Raw genomic sequence first — 21,628 nt, 5'->3', positions numbered from 1 at the left:
TTCTAGTTTTTTCTCATTCCATATTTGTAGTCCCTTTTCTCATAGTGAGAGAAACTGGCTCCCATTGGCCCTAAAGTGTTTACTTGTCTGATCACCCCCCTTGTCTGCCCCCAGCTTCCCATCTCTGTGGCCACCTCTCCACTCCTTACCACACCCCCCCCCCCAACCTGGAGGCCCTCCCTGCTCTGCCCACCAGAGGGCTTTCAGTCTGACTTGTTGGGAAAAAGCAGCAGACTTGCTCTCCGGAGTGTTTCCCCAAGGTGTCCACTCAGCAGAGGTTTGGCGCTTTCTGGTGAGACTTCCGGTGTCGTTTCCTGGCTTTTCCCCTTCTAGAACCACTAGAACTCGGATAAGCCACAAAGCCTCTCCGAGCCTCAGTTTCCCTGTGTCTAAGATACTCACAGGTGGATGCTAAGGGTATCCATGACGTGCCCAGCAGGACGCACAGCAAAGATGTTCATCATGGACTTTACATTTGCTGAGTACATTTGCAAAGTAATTGCTTTACATTACCTTCTGGGCACTGAGAGACGGAGAAGTCGTAGCTTTGACTCTCTAGACTCTGGTGATGTGGACAACTTAGTTGTGTTGTTTGAAGCACTCGGTTGCTAGAAAGACCCGACCTCCAGGTGGCTGTTACAGCATTTTTGCAGCAGTGAATCTTTTTTTTTCCCCCCAAAGGTTGTAATGCTTAATCAGAAGTGTCTAATAATTAATTGAAGCTTGAGAAATATTTTCCCAGGTCACATGTTTTCATTGAATAATCGGGCATCTTGTTAATTTATTTTTTAAAAAGATTTGCAATAATTTATTATTTTAGGCTGCGCTGGGTCTTCGTCGCCGCACTTCGTTGCCTTCTCCAGTCCCGGCGAGTGGGAGCTCCTCTCGAGTTGCGGTGCATGGGCTCCTCATTGTGGTGGCTTCTCTTGCTGAGGAGCTCGAGCTCTGGGGCGCGTGGTCTCAGTAGTTGAGGTGCACGGGCTTAATTGTCCCACAGCCTGTGGGATCTTCCTGGGCCAGGGATCGAACCTGTGTCCCCTGCATTGGCAGGCAGATTCTTAACCACTGAGCCCCCAGGGAAGCCCTTTAATTTTTTTTATTGAAGTTCGGTTGATGAATAACATATATAAGTCACAGGTGTACCGTATAATGGTGCACACTTTCTAAAGATTATGCTCCGTTTCTAGTTACTGCCAGCTTCTGGCTGTGTTTCCCATGTTGTGCCGAACATCCTTGTTGCTTATTGTACACATAGTAGCTTGTCCCTCTTGATCCTCCGCCCCTGTGTTGCCCCCCCCCCCAATGGTAACCACTGGTTTGTTCTCTGTATCTGTGGTTCTCACGTGTCCTGTCCATTCCGTACGTGCTGAGTGAGCACCCAGTGTCGTAGCCACTCAGAGATGACCGAGGTGAGCTAGTCACGAAGTGGCTTTGAGGCTGGAGGAGGTACATAGCTCAGTCAGCTCGTGAGTATTTACTTCTGAGCATAGACTCTGTTGTGCGCCAGGCAGTGATGAAGGCTTAAAAAATTACGTGTGTCCCGGCCCCGGAGCCCCATGGTGAAGTCAAGCACGCTGGCCTGAAGGTGATGTCACCACCAGTTAGCAGGTAAACAGGGCCGGGAGCACAGCTCGGGTCCCTGGGGTCCTGGCCCTCTCTAAGTTTATGACCTTGAATGAACGACTCACCCTCAGAGTGCTCAGTGAGAGAAAGTGCTGTGAGATGTTGGAAAGCATGGCTTGCAGCGAGGGCGGCAAGGGAGGGCTTCCTGGAGGAGGTGTGAACGTTGGTAGGTGGGCAGGACATGAGGAGGCTGTGTGCAGAGAAACAGGGTAGAAGAACTGACAAGCAATGGCAGATGGGGGTGGAGCAGAGAACGTGCGGAGTGTGGGAGGAATAGTGTAAGAGGTGATAACCAGGAAGCTTTTTATTATAAATCACTTCCGCTGATTGCATTATAAGCCTTGAGGTCAGAGCGTGTAAAGCTTAGGTTAGTAACATAAATAGCTGTGGCTGCCACAGCAAGTGAGTTCAAAGACTCTGGGTTCTCTGGATGAGGCCACATCATCGAAAGCCCTGGAGCTGGGATCTAATGCAACAAGAGCAGTGGCTGGGAATGGCATGGAGCAGGTTAGAGGCCGGGGATCCTCTGTTCTCTGCCCTGATTCCCACTAGGTTGCAGGCTCCCGGCATAGCTGTGCCATTAAGATCATAGCTGCTTGCCACACGTGGCTGATTAAAGCCCGGTATTCTTGGGCTTTCCTGGTGGCTCAGATGGTAAAGAATCCACCTGCAATGCGGGAGACCAGGGTTTCATCCCTGGGTCAGGGACACCCCCTGGGGAAGGGAACAGCTACCCACTCCAGTCTTCTTGCCTGGGAAATCCCATGGGCAGAGGAGCCTGGTGGGCTACAGTCCGTGGGTCGCAGAGTCGGACACGACTGAGCAAATTTCACTATGAAAGTCAAATAAAAAGAAAACCAGCTTATCCATCTCATTCATCACCTTTCAACATTCACACCCTAGGCCTCTCTGGCTGCCATATCAGATGGCACAGGTGGAGGCACTGTCCTTCCTCTTGGACAGCATTGCCCCACGGGGACGCCAGGGAGCCTGCACAGAGCTGGGCACACGGGGGTGGACGTTACAGGGCTCACGGGGATGGGGGCCTGGGAAGGAAAGGGTGCCCTCGCCAGGTTAGGACGGGGCGACTCATGAATGTGGGATGGGGCTGCCTCCCAAAGAAAGGGCTGGGAACCAGGGACAGTTGAGACAGTCCGTTCTTGGAATTTTTGAGTTGTTTCAGAAAGCATTTCCTTCATGTGCCTGTTATTTCTGGCTGGCTGGGTTGTCTCTGCTGCCGTTGCATTTCCTGCACAATGTGGCCTTTCTCCCTCTGTGCTCACGAAGGGGGCTTCAATCCCGGTGTACCAGACATTCACGGACAGATGCACTAGCTCCAGCCTCCACAGACGGGGCCTGAAGGCTCATGGGGGCCGTCGAGGAGCCCTCCCGGGTTTGCGGAGCCCAGCCAAGGCAGGGTATCTGCTGTCCTACTTAGGCAGGAGGAGAAGTCCTGCTTTTGCGAGCTTGCTGGTATATTCAGCTGCTCGCTCCCACCATTGCTGTGAAGGCACGCTGTGTAGCTGGCTGCAGAGAATGCCTCTTACTGTCCAAAATACTTGTGGACATTCCTTCTCTCTGAGAGGAGCCCACGCCTTCTGGCCAAACAATACATGCCCCAGCAGCAAAGACATTTGTAATGAGCCCTGCCAGCATTTCTTGCTGGTAACCCCGTTCCCTGAGTATAAGGCCCTGCAGAGCTGGAGTTTGCCTGTGGTCAGCATTCTGTGTGGAGGGGAGCCTTTGAGGAGAGGGCTCTGACTGGTAGGTGAATCAGGTGAGTTATTGTCTACACTTAGGGCCCAAAGAATGGCCTTTGGGACAAGGCCTTACCAAATGGCCCCGTGAAGCACAGAGTGGAAATAAGGTGCTGGTATACCCCAGGGTCTCTGTGACTTTTGAATTTGAGTTCAAAATGAGAGAAGCATCCACAGGAGAACAGTGGAGAGAGGGTTCTGTCTCCATCTGCAGGGTGCCAGCCTACTCCCTATGGTAAGTCTTCCATCTCCTTTGTTGTTGTTGAACCACTAAGTCGTGTCCAGCTGTTTAGAGATCCCATGGACTGTAGCCCACCAGGCTCCTCTGTCCATGGGATTCTCCAGGCAAGAATACTGGAATGGGTTGCCATTCCTTTTTCCAGGGGCTCTTCCTGACCCAGGGATTGAACCCAGGTCTACCTCACTGCAGGCAGGTTCTTTACCGTCTGAGCCACCGGGAAAGCCCAGTATTTGTTAACCTCGATGGAATTAATGGAACCCCCTCTTGGCGTGTACATGGGGACCAACTTTCCTATAGTGACAACTTTACAAGCATTCCGTAAAGAATTATCATCAAGTCCACTGGACAAACCAGTCTATTCCGTAATCACTGGGCAGAGCTATGTGCAATTGAGGGTTAATTCTATCCTTGCAAAAGTTATTCCATTCATTTTGAACAGTCCAGTCAATATGAAACCTTTTTTTTTAAAGATTGAAGCATAGTTGATTGACAATGTTGTGTTCATTTCAACCTTTTTTGGAGTCTGTACTTTTAAGCCCATGTTCTCTGGTTTCTCCGCCCCCCCCAAGATGTAGCATCAGAAATCCTAAAATCATAACCAGTTATGTAACTTCTTGTATCCTCTTCTGTAAAATGAGTGTTGTAATGCCTGCTGGGTTCTCCGTAGGAGAGCTTCTTGAAGATCAAATAGGCTGACATCATCCAGAGAGCTTTGTCAACAGCCGGGCTTATCAGAGGTCTGATTCCCTGTTATGATTGTCATCTCAGATGACTGTGATGGAGGACTGCCTTTCAAGGGCAGGAACACCTGTGACTCTGAAAGCATTTGGTAGGAAAGGGGCATTTGTAGTTATCTGCTAACCTGTTGTGCTACTTCCGAGGATGGTATCATTTTTTTTGACCTGGCGTGGCCTTCTTTCATTGCACCTAATTGTGTTCGTATCCTTCCAAGAGGACCACAGTTTTTATGGCTGTTACCTTTCACCAGCAAAAACATGTGTCGTGTACCTGCTGTGTGTAAGGTACTCTTATGAAGGAAGCAGTTTCCTCTTTGTCTTCTGTAATTGTTAAGTTCAGGGGTTCTTAGCCCTGACTGTGCTTCAGTAGCAGTTTTGGGACTTTTTTTTTTTAAAAAGTGGGTGCCAAGGACTTGTCACAAACTTTCTGAATTAGAATCGGCTGATATTAGACCTGGACATGAATGTTTTAGAAGTTTTGTAGATTCTTCCCACGTACAGCCGAATTGGATATTAGAAGCATTAGTATCATGTTCTATTGTGCGATGTGTCTACACCGAGTGTTTCCCTTCTTCAAGGAATTATATTTCTAAGTGGTCTGGCACACATCCAAACTGCCCAAATGTGGACCCATCCCTTAAAGATTGTTGTCTTTACCTGGTCGACACTGATTTAGGCTTGGCTTACTGTGGTTCTCCTTAGTCTGCAAATACTTAGCTATTTGAATGTCTGAACAGAGAGCCCTGTAAGGGAATATCAGAGCATACACATAATAGACCAGGCATTAGAACCCAGAAATATGGATTCCCAGACCAGCGCATTGTATGTTTTTAAAGTTTGACATGCGCTTAGAGTCATCGAGGCAGTGGGTTAAAAATCAGGTTGCCCAGGCTCTCCCCCAGAGCCGTACTGACCTTCATTTGTGAGAAAGAAGAGAATGTCTTCCTGCAGAGCTTGGGAAGTAGATGGGGTGGCACGTGGTGGGCACTCGGGCAGCGGCAGTGCTGTTGGTGAGAAGCAGCTTCTTGACCAGCGTGGCTCTGCCCCTCCCCACCACCCTCAGGACCCCCATTCAGTCCAGAAGGACTGGGTGATGTGTCCTGTCTTGAAACGGTGATGGTGGCGCCCCCGGGGCTGACGCTGGGTCTTCTCTTTCTGAGGCTGTTGCCCGTCTCTGTCCGGCACCTGGTGCGTCCACGTGCTGGGAAGAAGGGCGGGGACAGGTCCTCTCTTGACTCCTCAGTGCTGCTGGGCCTGGCCCCAGGGGGGCCTGCAGGGTCTCCACTCTGGTCCTCTCTCTGGGACGGGCAGCAGCGAGGGTGTTCCAGGGGTCAAGAAGGTGGGCATGGGCCAGAGAGACATGGGTCTCAGCCTGTCTCATAAAGATTATGCTCTTGCGGCTGAAGTTTCCTCAACCACAGAGCAAGAGCGATCGTAGCGCGTGTTTCGCTTGATCCTCTTGTGCAGGTTAATTTTATCATTCGGGAGCTGGGAGAACCTTGCAGGTGAGGCCCTCCCAGAAGTCTCTCGGTGCCCTTCCTTCACAGAACATTGCAGAACCCGCCGCTCAGACGCACTTTCTTCCCAGCCCTCCAGGCTTCCTTTCTTGGGGAGTTTAACCCGTCCTGCCTGGCGTCATATATAGTTAGTTGCGTCCTTAACGTAAATATTTCCTCTGCCAAAAGAAGCAGTAAAAGCAGAGCTGACTTCTGCCAGGTGGGTTTCAGCGTCTCGTCCCCACCCTCCGGGACACCCACCTGCTCTTCCTGCGAAGCCCACCCTGTGCCCCTCTCTCAGAGCCCCTCCCCTTCCCTCTACCTGGAATACCGCCCCCCTCCCCACACACACACCCCAGATCTGCCTTCTCGAGGAGCAGTTAGCATGACTGAAGGACTTCCAGGATGTGTCTGTGCTTTTAACCATGGCCGCTGCCCACAATCCTTGTTGGGCGAATGGATGGTGACTTGAAAGAAACAGAAATCTTCAGTCTGTCGGTTTGAACGAGAATGGGGTCCTCATGGCTCGGGGCGGGTTTCTGGGCCTCCAGCTGTTTTCCCCCGCAGTTTCTAATGCACACCCTATCGCTTGTTCCCGAGGCCCACAAAAAGCCGTAGGAGTAAAAGTGATTAGAGGAACTTCAGCTGTTTTACTCCCTCTGAATAGCCCTCTTTCATCAGGATAGGCAGGGACAAGGGCCTTTTTTAAACCCAAATATCAGGGAAGGACAAGGGTTCCAGCAGAGCCGTTTGCTGCCTGGGTGGGAAGGCCATCCTTCCTTCCATCAGGACGGGCACTCTGCTGCTTCCCTGGAGGGCTCCGTCCAGCCTCCTGTTCAGACATCCATCCTTCTCCAGGGAGCGGGGAGGCCAGGGGTTGGGGGCCATTCAGATCACACGATGTGACCATGGCAGGCGGTCGGGGACCTCTTCTGTGGTGCTGACATCTGCCTCTCCAGCCAGCCACCGCCCCCTCCTCCTGCTCCTCAGAGGCTTCCAGCAAAACTCGTATGTATCACCACCGCCGATTTCTGCTTCCCTCCCGCGTCTCGGTTTCTGGGTGACAGCTGGCTGTTGCTGCTCGGAGGGTGGGGTTTTCCGGAGGACCCTGTCTGTCTGCAGTGCCCTGTACAAATTATGACCCCACGTCATCTCCTAAAACCGGCCTCTGAGACTCCTCTGTATCATGGAGATAAAAAGTGGCGAGGATGAGGGTAGGGAGGGAGGGGGGCTGAACTTGTTCTTAATCCCCTGTTGGGATTTTTCTCGAGGCGACCGAGGGAAACATTTCCGTTTTGTTTGCCTGCATCTGACTTCCCAGAGCTTTAGTCTAAAAAGCTGTCTTTTTGGGGACCAGCATCTTTGGGGAAAAGGCTGATTTCGTTGGAATGAGGATGGGTGGTTTGTGGGTGTGTTTTCCTCATCCAGAGAACCTAGAAAAGGCGCACTGTCCCCAAAGTGGGGGTGTCTGGAGACTGATGAACCCGGGGACCGTGTGGTGTCAGAGCCCTGGCTGCTGGAGACAGTTGCTCACATCAGCCACCCAGCGGGCGAGTGAGGCTCTGGTGAGCTCGGAGCAGAAGGCGGGAAGCAGGGCCACAAAGAATATCCGCGTCTCATGTTCGTAGGTCCCATGACTGCTGGGCTCTGTGGCCTCTGGGCCCTGGGAGTCATCCAGCGAGGGTTTTTCCTTGTGCCCCATCTGCTTACTGTCTGAGCCGCGGGGCCGTCTCCGAGGCTGGGGAGGATGTGTTCTCTGAGCCTCCCTGCCTACCGCTTCAGATCTCACCCTGACCACTTCAGATCTCACCCTGCACAGAGGACAGAGGCAGGGTGTTCCTGCGGAGCCCAGGCACACAGCCCCCTGAATTGACATGTAGCCTCAAGGCTCTTGATTCTGTAACAGCCTCAGAAACACTGAGGAACAACGGGCCTCGAAAGCGATCACGGGATAAAACCAGCCTATTCTTTTGTGCTGTTCCTCCTCCACCCCCCCTCACCCCCACCCCCAAGGAAATATAAGGGAAACCAAGGGGAATTTTTGCCCATGATTTTCAAGGCAAAGGTCACCGTCAGTGGCTGGCTGTTTCCAGAGGGCTCAGGTTTCTGGTCACTATGGATTTTTTTTCCCTTTTTTTTTTTTTTAAAACTTATGAACAAAAAGGTTGATGATGCCTTGCAGAGTTTGCCCCCCGCCTGCCCCCTGCCAGCTCCTTCGATGAACTGATTGCTGTTTGAAGTTTCATGCGTTTTGTTGGAGTCTCTCAGGCAGCGATGAAAGTAGGTAGTAAGTGATCCGTGTCTTACCTAAAAGAGCATAGTTCAGAAAACAAACTCAGTTGTAAGATTTTAAGGAAAGGGTGAGTGACAAGTTTCAGGGGTAGAAAAGGGTGGGGCAGGTCTCCGCCGTTTGCTCGAACTAGACAGCCTGGGTTGTCTGTCGGCCAATGGATGCTAACGAGCTTTTTGCCTGCCGTGGGTAAGTGAGACTCACAGAAAGGGTGCATCTTGTTTCTTCCATTATTTATAGTCCTAGGCTCCTCACACGTACAGGACGCACAGGGTGGAAAGCGTGACTTGGCAGCATGTGACGGTGGGTGAAGAAGCGCCGTCCAGGTGTGAGCTGTTGCCCATAGGAAAGAGAGAAAGCCAGTTGTCAGTAGGATAAGAGGGGCAGAACTAGAACCTTAACGTTTGCTATTTGAGCCGTAGTGATATTTTAGCATGCGAGGCAGAAAAACGAACAGATTTCTTTGGCGGTCTTCACAGTATGGAAGATAACCGTTTTTTTTTTTTTTCCAATTCCAGAAACTGCTGACTTGACACTGGCCCCTGCGGTGAGGTTTCTTAGCTCCTGGAGTTGTATTTTAGACTTAGCTGAATATTCCAGGATGAGAATGTTTAACTACCAACTTTAGCTGTCCTGGGGAATGATGATTTTGTTGTTTTATGTTACACAAGATGTCCTTGTGTTTCAGTCAAGAATTGATTTTTTTTTTGTTTTTTTTAAAGTGCTTATGTTTCTTACAGATTTTTCTTTCAATCAAATGTTAACTGGTTGCTCAAGAGAGAATGAATGATATATATAGCTCCCTATAATTTGAACTGTGATCTTACACAGATAAATGAATAAAAATGAAATGTTTTGCCTTATGACTTTGAAAGTTAAAATATCATTTACAAAAGTTAATATTTGCTCAATACAGTAAATTTGGAAGATGCTAAGTAGAAGGAAGATAACCTTAGCACTAGTAATAATTTTGGTGTGTCTTATGTGTAGTTTTCAGAGATGATGGTTTTTTCTAAGTCATTGGTGGTAATTAGTAGCTGATATAGTCTATCAGTTCATACAGGCTGAACTTCTATATAAGCTAAAGATTTTCTTGATAGCCAAGTCATGAAAGTGAAATTTTTTACTGTAATTCTTAAAATCACATGTTGACTATGGATATTATTGCCTGTTAAAATAGCAAAGACTAAAGATTCCCTCTACTGAGAAGTTCACTGGGTTAACTCGAGCTTTTCTATGGGAACAGCGGACACAGCCACCGTTTTTCTTAAGATGCAAACAGATAGTGAAAGTGTGATTTCATCTTCCTTATGCTCTGTAAACCGAAGACACCAGGAAGCAGTGAGGCTGTTAAAAGTTCAGAGCGCCGGGGGCAGAGATCAACAGCAAAAGTCTGAAAAAGTCAGAAAAGGAGCCATCCTCTGCTCATCAGAGTCGGTCTCCGTTTCTAGAAGGCATCATGTTACAGTGGGGTCCCTTCACAGTGTCCCGCAGGACGGGGCTCAGGGCGCCGGAGGTGCCCACGGAGACCCTCAGGTGTGGTAGCCGAAGTGTCCCCCTTTATCCCATAAACTCTCCAGCAGCAGGGAGTACTGTGTGAAATCACCACAGGAACTATTTCATCCCGTGGCGTGTTTCTATGCCACTCTCCTGCTTTTCCTCTGCAGCTCGTCTTTGCCCATTTTCCTCTGTGAATTCCAGCCTGACTGTGCTCTGTTTTTTTTTTTTTTTTTTTCCTCTCCCCAGCTTAAGTGAGAGCTTTTTCATGGTGAAAGGAGCAGCCCTCTTCCTACAGCAGGGAAGCAGCCCTCAAGGCCAGCGGAGTCTTCAGCACCCCCACAAGCATGCAGGTGATGGCTCTAAACTGATGCTCTTACCCAGGGAGTTACCTTCTGTGCAACAGAGCAACCCTCCAACACTGGTGTTCAGCACTTGGCTGGTTTTCAAGGCCAGGGAAATAGCGCAGCACAGGTTGGTAATGACAGGTGCAGGTTGGAGGCTCTCTTCTTGAGGCCTTGTGTGTCTTCCTGACGGCACTGGGAGCCAGCACCCCTTTGACCACGCGTGTGTATATAAGAAGGTCAGCAGCTTTCTGTTTGGATGGAGATTCTCTACTCAGTCTATCTGTTAACTGCAGATTTTGAGTTACAGTATCCTGGGCTCCTCCTGATGGCTCAGACAATAAAGAAGTTGCCTGCAACGCAGAAGACCCCGGGTTTGATCCCTGGTTCGGGAAGATCCCCTGGAGAAGGGAATGCCTGCCTACCCTTGCCTGGAGAACTCCATGGACGAGGAGCCTGGCAGGCTGTAGTTCACGGGGTCACAAAGAATTGGACAGAACTAAGCAGCTAATGCTTTCACTTTCTTCACATGCCTCTTTAACGAACGCACCAGAGCGCCTTATAGCCAGATGGTGTCCCCTTGAAAATCACTGCCTTGGGGTGCCAGATGTCTAGCCTGTCATTGCTCTGAGCATTTGGAAAGCTCTCATTTGGGGAATGTCTTACAAACCTTGGGCACGTACTGGGGTGGGAAGTCTTTATTCTTTAATGGTGGGTTGGTTTTTTGGAAGTAGACAGAAATTATAACATGGGATCAAACCAAATACTCACTGAGGCACAAAAGCAAGGAAATAAGAAATGTCTACGAGGACTTCCCTGGCAGTCTGGTGGTTAAGACTTTGCCTTCCAATGCAGAGGGTGCGAGTTCAGTCCCTGGTTGGGGAACTGAGATCCCATGTGCCTCCTGACCAAAAAACCAAAACAGAGAAACAGGAGCAATATTGTAACAAGTTCAATAAAGACTTTAAAAATGGTCTACATCAAAAAAAAAGGAAAAAAAAAAACAAAACACCTTTCAAAAAAAGAAAAGAAATGCCCAGGAAGTGAAAGACAGGGAAGCCTGACATGCTGCAGGCCGTGGGGTTGCAAAGAGTCGGACTGAGTGACCGAACAAGAACAAGGTAATAAGACTGGTTTTCTTAGGTGACTTGACCCTGAACCTGAAGGTATTTGGGAGTAAAGGATTAGGGAGGCATTTGCGTACAAGTGGATCTTTGTAGCCAGTGGGGAGCGTCTCCAGGCGCTTCTTGGATGGGCAGCTCACGTCTGAATAGGTGCTGGAAAGACCTCGCCTCTCAGAACAACAGCGAATCTAAGGAGCTGGCAGTCGGGGCCAGTTCTGTTGTCGCTTCGGTCATCTTGTTTGTCTAACCTCAAGTCAATCAAGCCTCATCTGGGAGCTGAGTCCCTAGGCTAGAATTTCCTGTCTTAGATTTTATAGCAAACCCCAAGGCTCAGTCAATATTGTCACATGCCGATATTTATAATCAAGATTTAGGTCTGTCGTAAGCTAAGTAAACAATCCTTCTGCACAGGGAGGCAGTGTGTTTTGTGGAAAGAATATTTGCTCTGGAGCCAGACAGACCTGGCTTCTGACCCCAGTTCTGCAAGCGTACAGAACTTTCAGAGTCAATTTCTGAGCCTTGGTCTCCTAATCTTTACAATGGGCATCAAATATCGGTAACTCAGATGACGAGAAATTTAAAATTTGTGCACATTAACAGGCCTACCTTCTCCTAGGTGCTCTGCCTACTTAGCTGTAATTATTGCTACAGTGACTGCTGGTGCAATAAAACTACAAACAGAACCTTTGCTCCTTAATCTGCAGCAACTCTGCCCTGTTAGGAGTGTAAACTGTTGTTCGTGGCTTAACCATAACACGTAAGCAAAGCCAATGCTCAGTTTTCTTCCCTAAGCATTAAATGTCTCCTTCCTCAAATTCAACGAATATTTGCATACTATGTGCAGTCTTGGGGAAGTGGCTACAAAACCGTCTTGTAAAATCCCTCATTCCAGCCGGTTGGTGCATCTCTGGAAGGTAACACAAGAATGGGAAGGGAGCCTGATGTGTTGGCTTTTCTGCCCTGGGGTCTGGGGGAGCCAGTGAGCTCAAAAAAGCAGGGCTTGCCCACCGGCCACAGATGCTCAGTACATGACTGTGGGTCAGGCACACACTGGACTTCACGGCAAGTCCCACAGACGACCCACAGGCCCTAAGCAAGCCCCGTGCCAAGCTGAGGACAGTTGCGGCTTAACTCTCTACGCGTTAAGTAATTCTGCTGTCGGGCCGAGACGCTTCCTTCCCAGGCCGACCTGTGCTTCAGACTCACATTCTCTGCTTTTTTTGCAAGTGCTTACTGAGCACTCTAACATGCAGAGCCTGTGTGAGGCTGCCAGGCCCGGGGTGGGGATTTCTCTCTGTCAGCAATTCCACGTCTCAGCAGACAGCCCCACTGAAAGGCCGCTATCTGTGTGGAAAGCTTCGTTTTCCCTGAGCCACTCATCAGGCAGGGGACTGGGGTCCGCCTTCCTCCGTGTGCTTCCGTGACTCGGGGTAGGTGGTGGGGGCGCCCAGGCGAGCCGGGGGCCAGCCGTGGTGGGTGTGTGCCATCCTGACGTTGGTGACACGACAGGTGAGCATGCCATTGGGTGGAGAAAAGGAACGAGCATCGTCCCCTCCAGGTCATTCCTCTTGGGCGTGGTGCCAGCGTAGGGGGGTGTTCTCTGGGGGATCCTGGAAGAGGGAAGACAAGGAGGCAGGTTTCCAACAAACTGACTCCTCTCTGAGGCTGGAAGTGCCGTTTGCACGTCATTTGTCAACCTCCTCTAAGATTAAAAAGATGCTTTTTGCCAAAGGAACATGCCCAGGGGCTTCCCTAGCCATCCAGTGGTTGAGACTCTGCATTTCCCCAGCAGGGTGCGAGGGGTTTAATCTCTGGTCAGGAAGCTAAGATCCTACACCCCACATGGCCACAAAAAAGAAAAATTTCTCGAACTAAATAAAAAAATGAAAATTCAGCATACCAACTTAAGAAAATTATATGGGAAAAGCAAGTTAAAAAAAAAAAGAACACATCCGGTGGGTTAATCCCTCTGGGTTCTAATTGTAATCTGTAGGATCATTTTTTTTCTTAAGATAATTGTTTCTTAGCAGTGTTGCACAACCTGAAGTGATTATGGATTTTCTGTGAATTACTCCTTGCACTTTTCTTCTGCATCAGCATCTTTACAGTTGAACCATTTCTTCAGAAAGAACTCCACACAGACATATTTGAAATATACATAAGCTAGGGAAAAAAGCGGCATTGGAACCACCCTCCCTACTTACTAGTTACGAAGCTCAGTTAGGGGTCCCCTGTGCCTGGGACACGCAGCCCTTCTGTGGGTTGGGTCCTGCATGGCTTTGGAGGCTCACCACCTCCGAGAAACTCTCTTCCCCTTCCTGCAGCCCAGAGGCATCCCCAGGGACCCTGCGGCCACTCAGTGATGTTCGGAGGCTGACCCTGGATTCCCGTCTCTTTTCAATTACCCAGGGGAAACAAACAGAAAAAGAGTATATGATTTTTAGCAGGAAAAAAAAGAATGCCATTGCTATTTACTCAAATTATATCTCTGGGTACCCAGCACATACCTGCTCTCTGTGGAGTGACTTAAAACATTTCCCCTCCTGCTTATAGAAGTCGTTCTTTCACCCTTTCTTATGGAAGGTGGTGTGTGCGTGTTAGTCACTCAGTCATGTCCCGCTCTTTGCGACCCCATGGGCTGTAGTCCCATCAGACTCCTCTGTCCTTGGGATTCTCCAGGCAAGAACACTGGAATGGGTTGCCATTCTCTTCTCTCAGGGATCTTCCTGACCCAGGGATTGAACTCATGTCTCCTGCACTGAAGGCAGATTCTTTAAGTGGAAAATAACCCCAAGTCCTTTTTCTTTCAGACCAGCCCTCAGCAGATCCCTCTCTTCATCTTTGTCTATAGTTTCTGCTGCCCACCCCCTCAAAGTCATGTTTACTTGAATTTAATAACGTTTCTCCTCTTGGCTTGTCTGTATTTTTCAGATTTTGTATGTTAAAAAAATCCACATTGCACTTAGTTCATAAAACAAAAGCAACTTTAAAAAACCTGGCAGTGAACTCTCTCACCCATGCTCATTGTGCAGCATTCTGGAGTGTACTAAGGGAAGTCCAGGTCTGCCAGACCCTCAAAAACCAACCTCTCCAGGGTGTCTGCCTAGAAAGTAGGTTGGTGACCTGTTTTAAACTTTCTCCATTCGTCCAACAGGGGACCTGCCTCAGCATCTTCAAGTCATGATCAACCTTCTGCGTTGTGAAGATAGAATCAAGCTGGTAAGAAGAGACGAGAGTGGCAAGTTTTCATTTTTAATTGTGACATTTGGTAGGCACTTATTGACGAGCAAGAGTTGGAAGAGAGGTCGGGGAATGGGGGGGTGGGGGGTTGGCTCTCTTAAATTATAGCAAATTCTCCCAAGCTGTTTGCTAAGACCAAATCCCCATCTGCTCCTCTGTCCTCAGAAAGGATGGATAAGGTCTCTGGGTCAGTCTGTGCTGAGCTGGAATTGTCTTTCTCTGGGTTTTATTTGTTCATCTATATTTAACGAAGTTTGAGGGTCTTTTCTGAGCCAGGTACTGTCCTGCATGCTGGGGATAATAACCAGATATAAAACTTTCATCTCAATTCCAAAATTCTCAGAGGAAAGATGAAAACAAAAGTCTCTGGTCTTGGGCTGGTGGAGGAAGGGGCGGCCGCCTGGAAAGGCAGGCCAGTGAGAGCGTGTCCTCCCATCTAGGCCGTGCGCTTGGAGAGTGCCTGGGCGGAGCGGGTGCGCTACATGGTGGTAGTGGACAGCAGCGGGCGGCAGGACACGGAGGAGAGTATCCTGCTGGGAGTGGACTTCTCCAGTAAGGAGAGGTGAGTCTGCTCTGCACAGTGGCTCCCCTCTGCAACGGGGCCAGGAGTTGCTGCTGGAAAGAGCTTGCTGGGGTCCCACACCCACAGTGGGGACAGTAGCTGACACGGTGGTCAGGCCCTGGGGGCCGTGGCGCCCCTTGTTTTATCTTTCATGTGCTGTGCTGGTCCAGTCTCTGCTTGAGAGCTTAGGGTCTACACTCTGCTTAGAGATTTAACCCTGGGTCCCAGGGGTGCCCTAGAAGAGGGCACCTTAACCAGGAGGACTTCCTGGAGGAGGTGACAGCTGTGGTGAACACCCCAGGGCAAGCAGGAGCCGGACCAGGTAAAGCAGGAAGGCGCCTTCCAGACCGACCATCCCACATGGAAGTATGTGATCGATGGGCATTATATGAAGGGTCTGATTCAGCATTAATACCCCGTGGATTCCCAAGTACTTGTTGATGGGTCCTGGGTCAGAGGCTTGAAGAGAGGTTGGGAATTTCCCAATAACTGGAGGCCAAGTTTCTAATAGTTATATCATAGACCTTATTATGTGTGTGAAATGGAGGTGAACGACTCTCCTTAAATCTCGGAGAAGTTAATGCGAGTGAGGTCATTGCAGAACCTGAATTGTTAAAGCTGGACTAGGGGAGGCTCCCTTTATTCCTCATTAACCTGCTCTTGACTAAGCAGGCCATACGTTTGCCTTCTCCTGAGTATGAGGCAACAGGCTCAGCCCGGGCACACAGGGCTGCACCAGCATCCACGGTTCTCGGCCTCAAGGAGCCTGTAAGCTCAGCGGGGAGAGAGCTGTCCCCAGAAGTCAGGGTGACGTGCAGTGATGGAGAAGTGTGGGGTGGTCGTGGGAGCCCAGAAGAGGTGTGGGCCTGCTGGGGAGCCTGCCAGAGGCCTTCAGAAGCAGGCGATGGCTAAGCCGAGTCTTAGAGGACGAGTGGGCTTGTCAGGTGAGTCCAGGGTTGGGGCAGGTCAGAGGGTGCGTTGGAAGAGCATTTCAGGCAGAATTGATATTAGAAACCACGAGCCGCAGAGGCAGACCATGCTGTCTCCTCTTGTTGGGAGGGGGCTGCCACTAGCCCCACCCTTGCGACCAAGACTCCATTGCTTGTTACAAGTAAATGAAGTGACAGGAAGGCAGATACAGAAGCACAGGGTTTGAAAAGATCCCCCACGGCTGCTGATACTCGGAGGATGAGTGGGTTTTGTAAACCCGAGGACTGCCCATGTGCGTGGTTTTGTGTGCATAACCGTACTCCCTTGGGGTCTGTCAGCCCACAGCAGAGATGCCCGTATAGGGTCCCCAGAGGTGGTCTGAGTTGGCCCTGGCAGTGATGGCTGTTTCTCACAAGCCGACTCTTTTTCAAATGCCTGAAGAATTTTCACAGTGACCCGAGGAGACCCTCTGATAAAATCCTTGCTTTCCATCTGTGTTTCTCAGCAATGCCAGGCTCTGAAGTGGTTAGGTATCGTTTCGCTGTTGGGATGGGCAAAAAAAAAAAAAAAGCAGATTAAGCTCAATTTTAAAACACCAGCTGCAAAGCAGGTACAGAAGCAGAGGTCCAGAAGTGAACTCCAGTCCTGGTGTTGGCACTCTCCCCACCCCCGCCACCCTAGGACAGGAGACGGAGGGTAGCTGCCACCACTTTCCTGTGTCACCCAAGCTGTGTGTAGCCTCGTGCCAGGCATGTGCCTGCCGTTGTCGGCTTCACCCCCACTGCACTGCGGGCGTGTGGTCAGCTGGTTTTGCTCCTGGCCCCCAAGAGCTGCAGCTCAGACCTGGCATTTATGGAGTCGTGGTCCCCCGTGACTGTCTCTAAGCTGGGGTTTCTGGCCATCCCAGGCCCGCGTCTTCTGGAATTCAGTGGTGAGCAGTCCGTGCATTCAGATCCACCCCTAGGCAGCCGGACCCAGGGCAGGTGGTGGTTCCTCCCCATGAACTGGACCAGCTGGGTGGAGACACAGCGAGGGAAGGCCTCGTGCAGGAGGGTGGACCCTAACTCCAGATGTCTCCTCTTCCCTCCTGTTAGTAAAAGCTGTACCATCGGAATGGTTCTCCGACTGTGGAGCGACACAAAAATCCACCTCGATGGAGATGGGTAAGGAGATATCTTTAGAAAGGCTTCTTTCACCCTAGACTTTGAAACACGAGTCAGTTTGGACATCGGATAATCATTAACAGACTCTCGTGTGTGACATGTTTATGACGTCAGGGGAGTAGCATTGCCCTCCCGCGAGGCACGCGAGGCACGGTCCCTTCGGGACATGTTACCAGGGGGTTTGGGCTTCCCTGGGGCTCAGTGGCAGATAATCCGTCTGCCAATGCAGGGCACATGGGTTCGATCCCTAGGTCGGGAAGGTCCCCTGAGGCGGAAATGGCAACCCACCCCAGTATTCTTGCCTGGGAAATCCCATGGTCAGAGGAACCTGGTCGGCTGTAGTCCATTTGGTTGAAAAGAGGCAGGCACAACTGAGCACGCACACGCCTCTAATGAGAAGGGAGTTTGGGTCATGAGGTACCAACAGAAACATTCTCGTTTTTGGGAGATCTGCTGCTGTATGAAGTTCAAGAAGAGCATTAAACGGACGTTCATTCATTTGCCTTGAGTTGTTAAATGAACACTCGCCGTGTGCCCCCCCTGGGGCTGGTCCTTGCAAGTGCATGGGTGAATATGGTGCGGCTGGACTTCAGGTCTCTGGGGGCTGAGGGGAGACACAGAAGCAACAGGTGCAGTGGTGGTTCAGGTGCCACGTGGGGGCGCTGCAGAGGAGGAATCATCCCAACGGGCCTGGGCTCGTAGACCAGGGCCAGAGGGCGGTCCAGATCCTAGAGCGAGGTGGGGGGGACCTCAGGGACGGCCACCAGTGGGAAGAAGCAGGAGAGGAAATGATCTCCACTGAGATTCCAGCAAGAAAAGTTATGTGGCTGCGTAGATAAAACTGGGAGGGAAAAATTAAAATTAGATTTACTGAAGACATGGGCTTATAATTACTTTTTAATTTTTTTTTAATTTTTATTTGTCTGCTTTTAAAAAAATTTTTGGCCCTGCTGTGCAGCTTGCAAGATCTTAGTTCCTCAACCAGGGATCGAACCTGTGCCCCCACAATGAAAGCAAGGAGCCTTAGCCATTGAACCTCCAAGGAATTTCCATATATATTTCCCTTTTAAACTTTTATCTTTCCTTAATGTGTTTGTTATGCAACTCTGAAAAACACAGATGGGGACTTCCCTGATGGTCCAGTGGCTGTGACTCCAAGCTCCCAATGCAGAGAGCCCCTGGTTTGATCCCTAGTCAGAGAACTAGATCCCACATGCCCGCACCTAAGACCCTAATGAAAGAAGAGGACCTAGATAGTGTATGTGGGGCCAGAAGTTGGGGAGCGGGGTGGGCAAGTGAAGCGAGAGTGTCCACTGCTGGGGTTTCCCTTTGCTGGGCTTTCGGTTTTTGGCTGACTTTGTGTTGGTGGGTTAGAAGCCAGTCTTCCGACCTGTCTCTCTCCTCTTTTTTGGCTTTTGCCCTTGTCTCTGTGGCCAGCGGTTCCTTGTCAGCCAGGGTGAGACAGACTTGTCCTCGGGGTGCCCGCCGCCACCTGGCAGTGCTGTGGTTGCGGGCCCCGCCTTCTCACCACGCCGTCTTCTGTTTTTCATCCTCAGTGGGTTCAGCGTCAGCACCGCCGGGAGGATGCACGTCTTCAAGCCTGTGTCTGTCCAGGCCATGTGGTAAGTGTGGTTTTAGGGACTTTTAACTCCTTACACATATTTTCCTAGCTGACAGCACGAATTAAAAAGCCCCATCTCCTTAGAAGCACATTTAGGTATGTTTATTTTATGTGTGTGGCAAAATTATGTACCATAAAATTTACCATTTTAAGCATTTTGGTTTTTTTTTTTGCCACTCTGTGCAGTACATGGAATCTCAGTTCCCCAACCAGGGGCGTCGAACCCACACCCTTTGCATTGGGAGCTTAACCACTGGACCGCCAGGGAAGCCCATTAAGCATTTTTTAAGGTTGCAGTTCAGTGACATTAAATACATTAACAGTGTTGTGCACCCGTCATCGCTGTCCATTTCCAGAATTTTTCATCATTTGAAACAGAAACTCTGCACTTGGTAAACATTAATGCCCCACTGTCCGCTCTCCCAGCCCCTGGCAGCCTCTGTCTTTCGCTCTCTCTATGAATTTGCCTATTCTGGGTCCCTCATATAAATGGGACCATACAGCATTCGTCCTCCTGTGTCTGGCTCCTTGCACTTGGCACGATGCTTTCAGGGTTCATCCATGTTGCAGTGCTTCATTCCATTTTAAGGCTGAACAGTAAGTTCATTATATGGATATACTGCTTTTGTTTATCTGTTCGTCTCTCGATGGACGTTTGGGTTACTTCCTCCTTTTGGCGACTGTGAATAGAGCTGCTGTGACCTCTAGCGGACAGAGTATCTGCTGAATCCCTGCTTTCAGTTCCTTGGGGAATGTACCTAGGAGTGGAATTTCTAGATCATGTGGTAATTCTGTGTCCAACCTTTTAAGGGACGCCCCCCACACACTGTTCACTGTAGCCATTCTCTGATAATTTTTCCATCCAAGGTCTCGTTCATTCGCCCTTCACTGATACCTGATCCACCTCATTCACTGAGAAATACTCAGCCCATATTTTTGTAAAAAGAAGTAGGAAAAGGATAAGTAAATTGGCTGCTACCACATGCATCTGCAGTTTCGTTTTTTCTGCCCCACTGCCTTCCCAAACCTCTTCTGCAGTTCTCATATTAAAATTAGTTTCTAGAACTCATTTCCCTAGGAAATCTGAGCACCTAAGCTATTCTGACATTGATGGGAGGGAGCTGAAAATTAACTGACTGAGGACACAACCAGACCTCTGTGCCGCGTGTTGAGGAACTTTCCTTCCAACTGCTCTGCTAAACTGGGGTCCCTGCCTTCAAGGTAACCACAGCCCCAGCAGTGGATCCGTCCTTGGGAGCCCACTGTGGCTGGAACATGACCTGGGAGCCTGCCTGACTGGGCGAGTTAGGAAGCTTTGTTGTTCCCTCCTTGGGGCTGATGATGGGTGCTGTCTTGGCCCTCGGGGTTGCTGCCCCGTGTCCCAGAGACCCGCAGAGGGGCCTGGCGGCCATGCGGCCCCCTCGTGTCTCCTGCCCCTGACCCTCTCCCCTCCCCGGGCCCCAGGTCTGCCCTGCAGGTCCTGCACAAGGCCTGCGAGGTGGCGCGGCGGCACAACTACTTCCCGGGGGGCGTGGCGCTGCTCTGGGCCTCCTACTACGAGAGCTGCATCGGCTCCGAGCAGAGCTGCATCAACGAGTGGAATGCCATGCAGGACCTCGAATCCACGAGGCCCGACTCCCCCGCCCTCTTCGCAGACAAGTGAGTACCCGGACCCCCGGGTCCCGGACCACTCAGCGTCACAGCCCCGTCAGGGGTTACTGCAGCCCCCGGGGGGTTGTGTTTGGCTGGAGGAGGATCTGTGACTTTCATTCCCCCTTTGGAAATTATAGATGAATTCAGGTATGAATGCATGTCTAGGGAGCGGCTCCGTAACTTCCTCAGCCTCCCCATGCCGGTGCTCCAGCCCCTCCTCCCTAGGGCCACAGACAGGGTTTGCAAAGCCTCTTCCTCTGCTTATAAGAGTGAATACGTTTATAAGATGAATGTAACGTCTGGTTCCTTGGGTCCCGAAACACGACTGCGTGAAAGCAGGCCCGGGGCCGCCACTCAGAACAGAGGTGCCCTGCGTGCCCCGAGGCCACACTCAGCTCTAATCCCGAGGGAGGGAGCCGCCCGCCGCTTCTCTCCTGTAAGCTCCTCATCCTGAGTGTCCTGTTCCTCAGGGAGGGGAGCCCCGCAAATGTGGGGAGAACCAGAAGCCATGTGTACGAGGCCTCCAAGAAATTACGAGAGCACTGGCGAGAATATGTGCCTTCAAGTATAATGAAGGCGCGTCACATGCGAGAAGGATTGTCCTGGTTGGTCTGTGTGGCCCCAGCGTCAGGATCAGGCTGGCCTGTAGAAGGTGCAGGGAGGCTCGCAGATGTTGATTCTGTTTAAATGTGTAAGGGGGTAACAGGAGCCAGATACAGCTGGGCCACAGGCTGTCTGAGGGCCCCGGGGGTTCCAGCTTCCAGCCCTGAGAGTCTGGGGCTCTACAGACCCGCATGAGGAGTGAGCATGCCTCACCACCACCGTTTGCATCCTCGGTCTGCTGTCCCCCCGGCAGCCCCCCGGGGACATCCCCGCCCCGCTCCCCTTCTCGTTGAGAGCGTGCCCGAGCCGTGCTCCGTGCTGCCCAGGCGCAGCTGTGGTTTCTGTGAACGCCGACCGCAGGCCTCCTCCAGTTCTGCACGTCCCTAAACACGACTTCTCCCCAGGCCGACCGAAGGGGAGAGGACGGAGCGTCTCATCAAAGCCAAACTCCGGAGCATCATGATGAGTCAAGACCTGGAGAACGTGACGTCCAAAGAAGTAAGAGCGTGTCCCTGCTGGGCAGGCCAAGGTTGCGGGCGTCCCTGCCTCCGGTCGGGTAGATCCGAGAGGTTGAAGCTGCCATTGTAAAAGTCACATATGATCTGTTTACAAATTAGTGCGCGTAAAAAAAAAATCCTTCCAAAGCCAGGTGAAACCTCCTTTTAATGTTTTTGTGGATCACTTGTTTTCTTCTTCCTGTTGCTTTTTGTCGGCGGAATGCTGTGAATTATAGTAACAGCTGAATTC

The 21,628-nt window shown here is 50.7% G+C and overlaps 1 protein-coding gene across 1 annotated transcript in view; it reads left to right on the top strand.

Annotated features, from left to right (window-relative positions):
• SSH1 (slingshot protein phosphatase 1) overlaps positions 1 to 21,628 on the top strand; it is a 55,636-nt gene that overhangs the window by 15,899 nt on the left and 18,109 nt on the right. Inside the window, exons 3-9 of the mRNA XM_065904114.1 lie at positions 9,891 to 9,994; positions 14,264 to 14,328; positions 14,790 to 14,911; positions 16,936 to 17,004; positions 18,561 to 18,626; positions 20,090 to 20,284; positions 21,286 to 21,379. Coding sequence (XP_065760186.1) covers positions 9,891 to 9,994; positions 14,264 to 14,328; positions 14,790 to 14,911; positions 16,936 to 17,004; positions 18,561 to 18,626; positions 20,090 to 20,284; positions 21,286 to 21,379 — 715 coding nt within the window. The remainder of the gene's footprint in view (positions 1 to 9,890; positions 9,995 to 14,263; positions 14,329 to 14,789; positions 14,912 to 16,935; positions 17,005 to 18,560; positions 18,627 to 20,089; positions 20,285 to 21,285; positions 21,380 to 21,628) is intronic.

Source organism: Muntiacus reevesi, chromosome 13 (assembly GCF_963930625.1).
Source record: "Muntiacus reevesi chromosome 13, mMunRee1.1, whole genome shotgun sequence".
In the NCBI taxonomy this organism is placed as follows: domain Eukaryota; kingdom Metazoa; phylum Chordata; class Mammalia; order Artiodactyla; family Cervidae; genus Muntiacus; species Muntiacus reevesi.
This window is presented reverse-complemented; position numbering and strand designations above follow the sequence as displayed.